General features: G+C 53.4%; 1 protein-coding gene across 1 annotated transcript in view; it reads right to left on the reverse strand.

Annotated features, from left to right (window-relative positions):
• The window catches only part of PDE9A (phosphodiesterase 9A), a 94,149-nt gene that overhangs the window by 53,974 nt on the left and 27,621 nt on the right, over window positions 1–12,554 (reverse strand). Inside the window, exons 2-4 of the mRNA XM_028126504.2 lie at window positions 9,014–9,084; window positions 7,827–7,904; window positions 4,438–4,481 (exon numbers count right to left, since the gene is read on the reverse strand). Of these exons, the coding sequence (XP_027982305.1) occupies window positions 4,438–4,481; window positions 7,827–7,904; window positions 9,014–9,084 (193 nt within the window). The remainder of the gene's footprint in view (window positions 1–4,437; window positions 4,482–7,826; window positions 7,905–9,013; window positions 9,085–12,554) is intronic.

Genomic DNA, 12,554 nt, shown 5'->3' on the forward strand with positions numbered 1-12,554 from the left:
TGGTGGAATATTCCACCCAATAACAGCAAGATACACACTCTTGCCAGGTGTATCTGGAACAGTCCCCAAGATACACCATGCATCTCAATAAATTAAAAAAAGACAGGAGCCATACAGGGTCCACTTTTGAGCACAATGGAATTAACTTAGAAATCAGTAACAGAAAGATAACTGGAAAATACACAACCATTTGAAAATCAAACATGCACTTCTAAATAACAAGTGGATCTGAGTAGGAACTACAAGGTAAATCAGAAAATATTTTGAGCTGGATAAAAATGAAAACACAACACATCAAAACCTATGAGATACAGCTAAATTGTACTTAGAGGGATATTTTTAACTTCAAATATTACGTAAAAAAGAGAAAGATCTAAAATTAATGATTGAAGCTTCCACCTTTGGAAGGCAGAAAAAGAGAAGCAAACTAGATGCGGGGTGGGTAGAAGGAAGGGAATAAAAAGGTAAGAGAAGAAATCATTGAAATAGGAACCAGACATACAATGGAGAAAACCAATGAAGTTCAAAGCTAGCTCTTAAAAAAAGAAATCAATAAAATGTATAAATCAGACTGATTAACTGATTAAAAAGAGAGAAGATATAAATTAGTAGTATCCTGAAAGAAAGAGCAGGTCTCACTCCAATCCCATAGACATAAAAGGGATGGCAAGGACTTCCCAAGCTCCAACACACCAATAAATTCTCAGATGAATCTTTACTGGAATGGGCAGCACTTCCTAAAGTCAATCCCAAGTACACAGAAAACCCAGACGCACTTACCTCCTAAAGACACTGAATTCATAGTTTAAAACCTTCCCACAAAGAAACTCCAAGCACAGAGGATTCACTGGTGAATTCTATGAAATGCTTAAGGTAAAAACAGTGCCACCCCTATACAAACTCTTCCAGAAGGCAGGAGGGTGGAGCATTTCCCTCAATCCATGAGGCCAGCATCACCCTAAAGCCCAAACCAGTTGAACATATTGTAAAAAAATAAGACTATGGATCCCTTGTTGATATAGACACAAAAGTCTTTCATAAAACATTTGTAAATTGAATTCAAAACAAAGAGACAGTATGCCATGGCCAAATAGAGTTTATACTAGGAATTCAAGGTTAAAGTTTTAAAATCAATCAACAGATCCACCACTAACAGAACAGAGGAGTAAAAAACACGATCATCTCAATAGAGGCAGGAAAAGTATTTGACAGAATCTAACACAAATTTATGATTAAAACTCTCAACCAATTAGGAATTAAGAAAAAAAATCCTCAACCTGATAAAGGGCATCTATAAAAAACCCTACAGCGAACATCATAACTGATGGTGGAAAACTTCACATTCATTCTAACGTGAGAACAGAGCCAAGAATCTGCATTCTCACACCCTATACATCTCTTGTACTAGATACCCTAGCTAGGGCAACAAGTCAAGACCCCAAGAAACAAAAGAACCGGAAGACATCCAGATCTAAAAGGAAGAAGCAATTCTCTATTGGCAGATGCACAAAATCATAGGAAATCTACAAAAAGGCACTAGATCTGCTAAGTGAATTTAGTTAAATCAATACACAAAGCCAATTACATTTTTAGAAACAAAAAACTGCTGGAAATTGACCTAAAAATCTATTGACAATAGCATTACAAATATTAAATACTTAGTGATAAATTTATCCACATCTATTCAAGAACTTTACCCCGACGACTATAATATGTTGAGAGATATTAAGAGAAACCTAAGTAAATCGAGAGATGCCATATTCATGAATTAGAAGACTCAACATTACAGAGAGTAATTCTTTTCGAGTGTTCTATGTATTCAATACAATTTCAAGGTCCCAGCAGACTTTTTAAAATTTTTTTTAGTAGCAACTGACAGACGGATTCTAAAATTTATTTGAAAATAAAAGGAGCTTGGGATAAGTAAAATATTTTTGAAAAAGAAGAAAGAAATCGGAGGACTTGCTGGTTTCACAACTTAACCGTGAATGCACAGTAATCAAGACAGCGTGGCAGGGGTTTGAGCACAGACGTGTAGTCAGTTGATGGAACTGGATGGTGAGTCCAGAGAAAGACTCACACATACATGGTCAACTGAGTGTTAACGAGGATGTCGCGATAATTCACTGGGGGAAAGGACTGTCTTTCCGACAAACGTTCTGGAGCAAGTGGATATCCACACAGAGAGAATGAACGTCAGTCCTTTTCTCCCCCACCTGAAGGAGGGCTGGACTGAGCAATGCCTTCCAAAGAATAGAGTAAGGAAGGGGAAAGACAGTGACTTCACAGCCGAGACGGCAGTGAGTCAAGAGGATATCCTGGACCCCCTCATTCTTTCCCCAGATCCACACCCCTGGGCTGAGCATGAGAAAAACATCAGACAAATCCAGCCTGGGGGACATTCTACAGATGCTCTGAGGCCAAACAAGGGGAGTGTGAGCACCTGCGAGACCAGGGCCAACCGGGAAGACCCCGTCGATGAGCGCACGACGGGCTGGACCGCGGCTTGGACGCTGGAGGGGAAAAAGGACATCAGGAGAAAAACTAGTGAAATCCGAAAAAACTATGGGGTTTAGTTAATAACGATGTAAAAAATATCACATTTGCTACCAAGTCAAGGGCTCGAGTACCTTTTACGTTAAAAAGGAATTTTCATTCTAGAAAAAGTTAGAACTCCTACTTTATTCTAACATCTACTATCAAGAGGATTGAATTAAGAGTTTTCAAAGAGCTTCTAAAGCAACCAGTACCCATGTGTAAACACTGTCAAGTGTCAAGACGCGAAAAGGCCCAGATGCCTCAGTCTCTCATCACTCACTGCCCAGCACCCGACGACGGGTGGCTTCAGAATTCTGTTCTTCAGAATCTTACAAAAAAAAAATCAATCTTATAAAAAAATAAAAATTAAATTAACTTCGCAGTTTAAAAAGGAAAATAAGCCTCTACGTTTGGCGAGGCCATACACAAAAGTCAACTTGAAATGGATCACAGACCTAAATGTGCAAGCTAAAAAAAATAAAACTTTTAGAAGAAGAAAGCATGGCCGATGACCCCACAGATAGGGCATGAACTAAGACTTCTTAGGGTACCCAAAGCGAAACCATAAAAGAACAAAATGGGTCCTCCAGGCCTAAATCAGAATCTAATACTTCTACTCACTGAAAGGCTCTGACAGGAAAACGAAACAGTGAGTCAGGCGGGGAGAGAATATTCACAAAGACACATCTGACTAACGGGGTGTGTCCGACGGATCAGGAGCGCTATTTGACAGTATGGGAAGCAAGCCTCCACGACTGTGGCAGTTCACGGAAGAAGATTTATGACCGGTTAGTAAATACTTTCCCCCTCGTTAGTCACTAGGGAAACACAAATTCAAACCCAATGCAGTATCACCACACGCCCATTAGAATGGTTCACAGGAAAGGGGCGGACAGTCCGGAGCGCAGACTAGGAGCACGCACACACCGTGGGTGGGAATGCAAGATGGTGCTGCCACTTTGGGAAAAAGGGATTAGCTTTTGTTTTGTTTCGTTTCGTTTTGTTTTTTAAGTGAAACAAATACAATCCCGTTCACTCCAAGAGAAATGAGAATACGTGTCCCCACAGAGGCATGCACTTGAACGCTCATAGCAGCCTTATTCATGAAGGCTGCAGACTGGAAATAAGCTGGGTGTCCTTCGGCAGGTGGGTGGGTAGTCACACTGTGGTCCGGCCATACCACGAAACCTCCCCAGCAATAAAAAGGAATGACACCCAACACACAGACAAGTCTCAAAGACATTAGGCTGAGTCAGAAATTCAGAAAGGAACACACGTACTATGTGGTATCTTTTATACGACGCTCTGGGAAAGACAAATCTACGGTGTCAGAAGGCAGGTCAGCTGCTGACAGAGAGCAGGGGTTGAGGGAGGGGGTTCCCTGGGAAGGGGCACAGAAGAACCTTTTCAGATAATATAAATGTTCTGTGTCCTGATTCTGGTCAACAGTTAAGCGGGGGGGGATACATTTTTCAAAACTCATCAAAATGTACACTTAAAAGGGAACATTTTATGATGCATGAATCATGCATAAATAAGGGAAAAGATCCAAAAGGAAATGGGTTTTAGCAAAACACCACCACTGGCTACACGAAGCATCCTGGGGGCTGGGGGCTGCAGATGGCCCACCTTGGCGGCTCACGGTCTGAGTGAGCAGGACAGGCCCTGTGTCCAGGACGACACGGGCGGAACGTCACCCAGCGCCCTCTGAGTCAGTAAGGGACAGCATGGGGGGGAGGCCCCCAAGGGGCTGTCAAGGGTGGAATCTAAGACAGGGCTTTGGATTCTGTAATAGCACAGGGTTTTAGATTCAAATGCTTACCTAATAATATATTCAATCACAGGGGCAGCCTGGAGCCTTCTTTTCTTTTAATTTTAAAAATGATAGCAGGGCCTTACCAGACAATTGCTTGACGGCCACAGGTCTCACTTTGTAGGGAGTGCTGCAAGAGAGAAGACAGTTCCCCTGTGAGATGCCGTCAAAGGTGTTCTTGGCACGTCTGCTGTGAGAGATAAGCCGCTCGGGATAAATTAGAATTCAGTGGATTAGGGGTTTTTTTTTTTTTTTTCTTTCTGAAATTAGTTTCTTTGGCTGTTCTGAGCTTCCTCGTTCGGAAGAACTCCAAATACTTTAAATATATCATTTAAATGATGAACTTCCTCTGTGATGTTCATTATTTGGTGAGCTGAACACATTTTGTGGTCCACACCACGGCTACTCGGGTGCGGGAGACCGCTGGAGCTGCCCGAGTCCACCGGACGGACACCCGACTGATGCGGGAGGCTCTGTCCCGGGCCCGGCCCGAGCTCACGGCGACTGCATCTCCCAGGTGCACGGGGGAAGATGGGGTTTGTCCCTCGGCTGAACGTGCACTTGGTGATGCCATCCCAGTGGTCCGAGGCCCAGAGCGGATGGGAGCATGTTTGCCCCTGACACACAAGGACCTACGGCACAGAGGGAGGGAGAGGAAACGGAGCCACGGAGAAGAGGTCAAAAACAGCAGGAATACGCAATAGCTGGTAACAGTTTTTCAGAAAGGCTCCTCAAGAGAGATGCTGTTTTTTACCCGGTAGTTTAGCAAAATTTCAACAAGCAGGCTGCAGGGGCCCAGGGAGATGTGCTACAGTGTCGCGGGCCGGGGTGCGCACCACCACGGTCCTGGGAAGGTGCCCGGCGAGACTGGTTAACGGACGATATTCAGTCCTCTGACTCAGCCCATGAATTTAGGAACAAGGGTGTCAGATGAAACACTGGCCCGTGGGGACGCCTTCTCATGTCACTTGTCCATGTCATCCGTTTGTCCGTTCCGTCGTTCGTCACGAGTGCTCTCTGGGATCAGGTACAGGGGACAGAACAGTGAACAGGACAAAATGTTCCTGTCCTCAGGGATCCGACAGTCCGTGTTCAACTACACACTGGGGACAGGTATCACCTCACTGTAAGAACGGCGGGGCGCTCCGAATTTTCGGGCCCCGGTCAGCAGGGCACTGAGTATCTACTCGCTGTTCCGTGGAGTAAGTCCGCGGTCAAAAAGGGAGATACGTGTGCAGGTGTTGCCCCGAGGGGATGGTGGGCGGACCGAGCGTGTTATGGAATAACAGAGAACGAGCACAGAAAATCTGGAGGGACTCCGACGTACCCCACTGTTAGCAGTGGTTGATGGGGATACCTGTGGTTTAACAGTTACAGGCCACGTGGAGAACTCTGACCATTGAAAACACGAATAAAGTATAAAATAAAAACTGGACGGCAGAGTTATCCTGGATGATGGATGGACAGCTCCATGAGGGTCCCTCCCGGCACAGAGTGTCGAGATGCGAGTCCACACTGTCACCTCTCCCCTGGGAGTACCCTGTTCTCACTTAGGAAAGGGCCCTGCTTCAGAAGGTCTTCTGGAAGTTGGTTACTTGGAACTAGGGGTTCGTCTCCCTAGAGACTGTGTCATAATGTGTCTCGGTTCTGGCAGCTCAGGTAACACCTTGTTTTGAATCTGTGTGGGTTTGAGCACTTTCTTACATTTTCCACGCTTTCCATCAGTGGCCCTCGCCCAGGGCTGCACACCGGAATCACCTGGTGAGCCTTAAGCACTCCCTCAAAACTCCACATTGAACGGGTTCTGGCAGGGGTCTGGGCATCGGTGCCTTTGTGAAGATCTCCGGTAGTCCTCGGCAGGGCTGAAAGTCACTGGGTTAGTGGGACTGGTTATACTGGAACGGACGGGGCCCCCAGGCGGTGGGAACGAAGAGAACCAGAGCAGACGGGGCTGTGCTGGGGACCGCTAGAATGCGACCTGGGAAGGGGGACGGGTGCGGGGCTGAGCAGGACGCCCCTGAGCGCACCCACCTCCCCAGGACGGACGGTGGCAAGCAGACAGAGGTGGCAGGAAAGCCAGTGGAGGCAGGGGAGGTCCCATCAACGGAGGGGGCAGAGGGGTCCCACCCAGCATCACCACCAGCACCTGGGAGCCCAGAGAAAAGCCAGTTCTGGGGCTCAGCCCCAGAGAGACAGAGAGTCGGAACCTGGGGGCAGAGAGAGGGAGGGAGAAGGGGCAGCCTCCGCGGAGCTGGGTCAGTGGTTGGTGACCTTTGAGCGGATAACCAGTAGCTCCGTAAAGAGAAAACGCCAAGAGGGCTTTTGCACCTCGGCACCCCTGGCGTTTCGGGCAGTGAGTGTCGGTGCTGGGGCCGTCCTGCGCACAGTAGGGCCGGTAGCAACAGCCCTGGTCTCTGGCCGCCGCATGTCAGCACGCCTCCGTCTGTGGTGGCCGGAATGTCTCCAGACGCAGCCCAGTGTCCCCAGCGGAACAAAACCGCCCCCGCCGACAGCCTCCGGGAGGGAGTAAAGCGCTAGGCAGTTTCGCTCAGAGAGCAGGTCACCCTGCGTGCCGACGGGGCCCTGGTTGGAGTGAAACGTCCGCCCTGACCTCGCAGACATCAGGGGTGACCAGTCGCTGGAGACCTCGCTTCTGAAGCGCTATCCGGTCGGGCCGGGGTGGGTGTGCCAGGATTTATAAGGATCTCACCGGAGTTGTTGGGGAGCTGGTCAGCCCTACTCCTTCTGGGGAGCCCCGAGCTGATAATCAAGAGCCAGAGGGCGTGGGGCAGGAGCTCCTGATGGACGAAATTTGGGAAGACTGATGGGCACAGTTGGTGAGGGGGCCCAGTGGAGGCATCTGGGGGCACGGAGGAGGATGCTGCCCGCCACAGACCACGGAGCCCGAGGGACGGTGTGGCTGGGAGACTCGTGATGGCATTGTACCTCCCACGGGGTTTGTCTGGCCTTTTGCACTGAAGCCTTAGGTGTGCCCCTGCCAGGGCCTGGGGTGTCCTGCACCCAGCCCGGGGGCGGGGGGGAAACGGCCGACAGGCCGGCTGCTGGGGGCAGGGGGGAGAGCAGGTGCTCACTGCTGGGTGCTCAGGTGTGCACACACCTTGGGTGCTAGGGGGGACCTTCTGAGGACCTACAGTGAGGGTCAGGGAACCTTCCAGAGCAGGACAGGGGGCAGTCAGCACACCGCCCTGGGGCCTAGCTCCACTGCTCCTCACTGGCCTTCAGGGCCTCAGTTTCCTCCTCAGGGGACTCTTGTTGCGATCAAGCCCTCAGAAGGGTCCCTGAGCACACCTGCACCTTGTAATTATCTTGGAAAGTGACTGGTCTGCAAAGGACCCCTCCCACCCCTACCCCATCTTTGGTTTCAATTCAGATTTTCCCACAGCAGTGAATTAAGAGGACAACCGTGGAGCCCGTCCTGTGTGTGTAGAGAAGTGCTGGAGAGGCCGCCGCTTACCGTTCTGAATTGGCGGGCATGGTGGGGTCGATGGACACCATGGCATCGTCCGCGGTCAGCAGGGAGATGGTCGTGTTCCTGGAAGACATGCTGTGTCAGTGTCCCCATGGCGCAGGGGACAACCGCATGGGTACTGGGGCCGGCTCAGCCCCAGGACATGGCCCTGCCTTTGTGCACACACAGGTGGCCGTGCGTAATTCCCAGTGCTCTGTCCATTCTGAAGGAAGCCACGGGCGCGGGGGAGCCTCTCCTAGGAAGCACCTTCGGGCGGGGAGGCAGAGTCTCCCCACAACCTCTCATCCCTGGGGCCTCTGGGCGAGCGGTGTGGCCTCGACCACGTTATTTAAGCCTCTGTGGTCTCCGGGTGCGTGCGTTGGGGGTGACACCCGAATCTCGGGGTGCTGTCAAGAATGGTGTCTATTTCCTAGCACAAAGCTCAAAGACGCCCCAGGCTGCGGGCTGTTTCTGCAGCTACAAACTGCTGTTGGCCGTAGTTCCAGAGGGCGTCTCGGCCTGTCCTTCCCTGCCTGTGACACTGCTGCTGTCCGGTCCCCGTCCTCGACCCGGGTCACAGCTCCGGAGTTAGATGCCACACCCCGGCTACCCCTGGCCATTCTACAGTCAGAAAGTGAGGACAGAAGCTGCACTCGAACAGGCTGCCGACTGGGGAAAAAGACTCTTCTGGAAGTCTGCTGATTCTATGAGGGGATTACGGGCCTTTCCAACTACTTTCTGTAAATCTGTCTTCCCAAACGTTGCTCTGTGGCAACCCCCTCCGCCACCCCCGAGATAGAAAATATCACCTGCTGGATCATCTCGGGCTGGGGGGCCAAAGCCAAAACACAACTGCTCTCCTCTGTCCTTTCTTCAAAAGCAAATAAATAAATAAAAGGAAAAAGAAACCCTCTTAAGACAGTGGTTTCTGCCTCATTCTGCCCAGTGGTTTCCTGCATGCACAGCGCGGTGCTGGTCCGGCAGGCTGGGGACAGGCCGTGGCCCACACCTGTGAGGCCTCACTCACCGATCGGAAAGGGCCCCTGCGTTCAAGGTGAGCCCACGGGGCCCTGGCCCACCTGTCACCCTTCAGACCCGCGGCTCACCCTCCCTCCCAGGCACCTTCCTCTCCAGGCGAACCGGCACCCTGCTGGTGGGGGCGCCCTGCTGGGGGTGCGGTCCGGACCACTCACCGGGGCAGGCCGGTGGCGATGCAGAACAGGTCCATGATGTCACTGGAGTTGCAGTACTTGCTAAAGACCACCTGCAAGACACAAGGCACAGGGCCGTGAGGGGCGGGCCAGAGCTGGGTAGCGGGTTTCCATGGCGACGTCAGGGTCCCCGAGCTTTCTCTCCGGCCCAACCTGCAGGCTTATCGTAAAAAAGAGACGACGTAACCATGGGCCCGGGAATGCCACACGTATGTCTTGTCACTGAGTCTGTCCATGCAAACTGAAGACTTCCTTCGTTTGTTTCCTGAAAACGGTCTTGAGGGTGAAGCTCTCACCCACGAGACACACCCACTCAGGACGGTGCTGTCACATGGCTTCATGACACCCCACCTCAGGGAGTCTCCAGTGAGACCTGGGGGCCATGATGTAAAAAACAAAAGAACTCTTTATTTTTTTAAGGATTTATTTTTATTTATTTGAGAGAGAGAGAGAGAGCATGCAAGTGGGGGCAGGGGCAGAGGGAGAGAATCTCAAGCAGACTCCACGCTGAGCACAGAGCCCATCATGGGGCTCGATCTCACGACCCCGAGATCATGACCTGAGCCGAAATCAAGAGTCGAATGATCAACCAACTGAGCCATCCCAGGCCCTCCCAAAATATCTTTTTAAAGGTCATTGGCTTAAAAAACAAAGATTGCCTTTATGGACTTCGAGGGCTGAGGCTGTAGGACTAAATCCAAGGGGCGACACAATGGGAAAACTCCAAAGTGAACTGGCCGTCTCCACGGTAAAAATCATCACGTGCTGGCAGGTGCACAGAGCCGGGGGATCCGGTTCTGGGGATGGGAGAGAAACGCGTTTGCATCAGCATCTTTGGTGCAGGGGGTCCCGACGGTGCACCTCTGCTCCAAATCCCTCCCTGGGAGGGGGCTTCAAGTACAGCGAGGGCTCTGATCTCCGTGGCTGATGGGGCGTGAACAATCCACACCACGGCCCCCACTTCCACCCCAGGAGAGGGTTTCCTTCCACATTTTCCCTGGCTGACTGCCCCTTCCCCTCACCCCTGGGAAGGGCGGGCACCTTCCGGTGCCCAGAGCCCCGCTTTCTCATCTAAAAGCCTCAGGATGTCCCTTCACGGGGACAGTGACTATTCTCCCCCATACACCCAGCCTTCCTGTGACTGACACCACTTCCTGCCCGCTGCTGGCCCCGCCACGCTGAGACCGAGCTAGCTCACCTTCTCTCCACCGTATCTGCACGTGCAGTGCTGGCGTCGGTGGTCCGCCCTGTGCACCTGGTGGCCGCCGCCGTCCTGGTTCAGCCGGGATCCTGCCGCGGCCCCTGCGCCGGTCCCCGCTCCTGGTGCCCCCCGGCTCCCAGCCCTGGTACTCAGACCCAGTCATGCCACTTTTCTGTGCAGAGACTTTTGCTGTCCCGCGTGCCCCACAAGCCCAGCCGGTCCACCTCCTTGGCTGGGCACGTAGGGGGCCGAGGGCTTGTCCCTTCCAGCCTGGGGCCTCACCAGGCACCTATCCCACCTTCCCCGCGGGCCATGGAGCCCCTCCCCAGGCCCTCGCTTGGTGCCACCCCTCCCCTCTCTGGATGCCCCTCTCCCCGCGCCTGGCCACAGGACAGAGCCTCCCCACCCGCCTGCAGAGGAGCCTTGACTTTATCTGACCATGTGCCAGGCCTGCGTTCTCACGACAGCGCGTCCCCAGTGGCCCCAGCACAGGCCTGAGCGCCAGAGTCGTGCCTTGGCTTTTCCAGCGGTGCCGTGAGGGGTGAGGGGTGAGGGGATTGAGGCTGGGGTCCTGGCCATTTCCCCCCCGGCACGGCTCTCCTGCTTTCTCAGCTGAACCTTTGACTGTGCTGGTGAAGGGCAGGGGTGAGTGGAGGAGGAGGCTTGCAGCGGGGAAGGCAGCTGCTCCCCACCAACCCCCGGCCCTGCCGGGGAGATGCCGTTGATGCTCCTCGGCTGGGGCTGCCGACTTCCGGGCCCTGGCATGAGGATTCCGAAGCCGGGCATCTGGGCCGGGCCCTGGGCCCCTGCATCTTGTTTAGCAGGCTCCCTGGATGAGCAGCTGACACCCGCGCTGTGGGGGCCCTCCTGCCGGGGAGGGGCGGCTCCTCTGTGGCCTTGTGCAAGTGTCTTTGTGCGTCAAGTCTATCTTCCGTGGAATGGGCAGAACCAGGCAGCCGAGGGCTCCGTTCTCCCGCGGCACCTGCGCCAAGCCTCTGCCATCACTACAGGCCAGCTTGGGACTTGGCTGGGGAGGACCACCTCAGACCCGAGGGAGGAGGACGCACTGCTCCGCGTTGAGGGCCAGACTCCTGGGGCCCGGCCTCTGACCACCTCGCTCGGACTGTGTCCAGACCGTAACTCTGTGGCTGAAACACAGACCACTCCATGGGATCGCCATGCCCACGCTTGGAGGATGCGAGTGCATGGCAGGGGACCTTACAGGGGACACGGGGCATTTGCCGTGGTCGTCTGCAGTGGCTTCACCCACGTCTGTGAGTCTCTTGCCTCTGGAGGATGGAGTGCTGGGCTCGCCTTCCCAGCCTTGGAACGCAAATCCCAGAAGCTCTAAGACACGCAGCCACGGGCCTCCTAGCGAGGCCGCCTCGGGCAGGCCCAGCAGGCATGCTGACGCTCTCGCTGCCCCCGCAAACGGCCCGGCCCAACCCTGCCAGGCCGGTGCTGCTCGTGAGCCAGAAGAACCCTTCTCTGAGATTATTTCTGACCACCGGCCAGGAGGCTGTGAGGAAATCTGGAATAAACAGAAGGGATGCCGCTGTGTGTCCGCTGGGAGGTGATGCGCTGTCACCTGTAGATCGGTCTCGGGGTTCCTTTCTTGCACACGAGTCTACGCTTCTTTGCTTTCTCTTCTGAGCTGGCTGTAACATCTTACTAGTTCCCTCGCTCTGCTAAGGACGACTTTGGCGTGGGGTCACTCTATCTGCATGCGAGCCACGCTGGTACCTTAGTGAACACGCCGTCAGCAGGGCCGAGCAGGGGAGAGGCGGGGGCACAGTGGCGGGTGCGCCCGGAAGGCGGCGGCCGTGCTGGGACTGTGGCGTTCTCCACCCGCGGCCCGAGAAGCCCTTCAGCTTAGCTCAGGTGCTCCTGGCTCTGGGAGAGGCTTGCTCAGCCTGGGAGACCCCCAGGCCGCCTTGGCAGGAGGCCACATGGCTTTTTGTTCACATGCCGAATCACTGTGCAAGTGCTTTGTCCAGCGAAGAAGTGCCAAGAACAAGTGTTGGTAACAGGAAACATGGAAGGGGGATGTGCAAGCAGCAAGTCAGCAGAGAAGCAAAGACTTCGTGCTTCCCCCAGCTTGAGGCAGTGAGGGCTGGCGCTCCCAAATCGGCACGGCCGAGCCGCCAGACCCTTTCGTGTGGTTCGACTGGGAGCCGGGATAAGAGAGCAAGGCGAGAGACACGTGAGGATTCAGGGGGCCTCTCGCCTGCTGGACACTGACCTTGCTTCTTGTGCAGCAGCGTCCCGGGAATGTCCGTGGGAATTTCTGGAACCTTCCTGCCGCCCCGTAACTGCCCCATG

Source organism: Eumetopias jubatus, unplaced genomic scaffold (assembly GCF_037043125.1).
Source record: "Eumetopias jubatus isolate StellerSeaLion01/CBP00866 unplaced genomic scaffold, mEumJub1_p1.0 scaffold_1, whole genome shotgun sequence".
Lineage (NCBI taxonomy): Eukaryota > Metazoa > Chordata > Mammalia > Carnivora > Otariidae > Eumetopias > Eumetopias jubatus.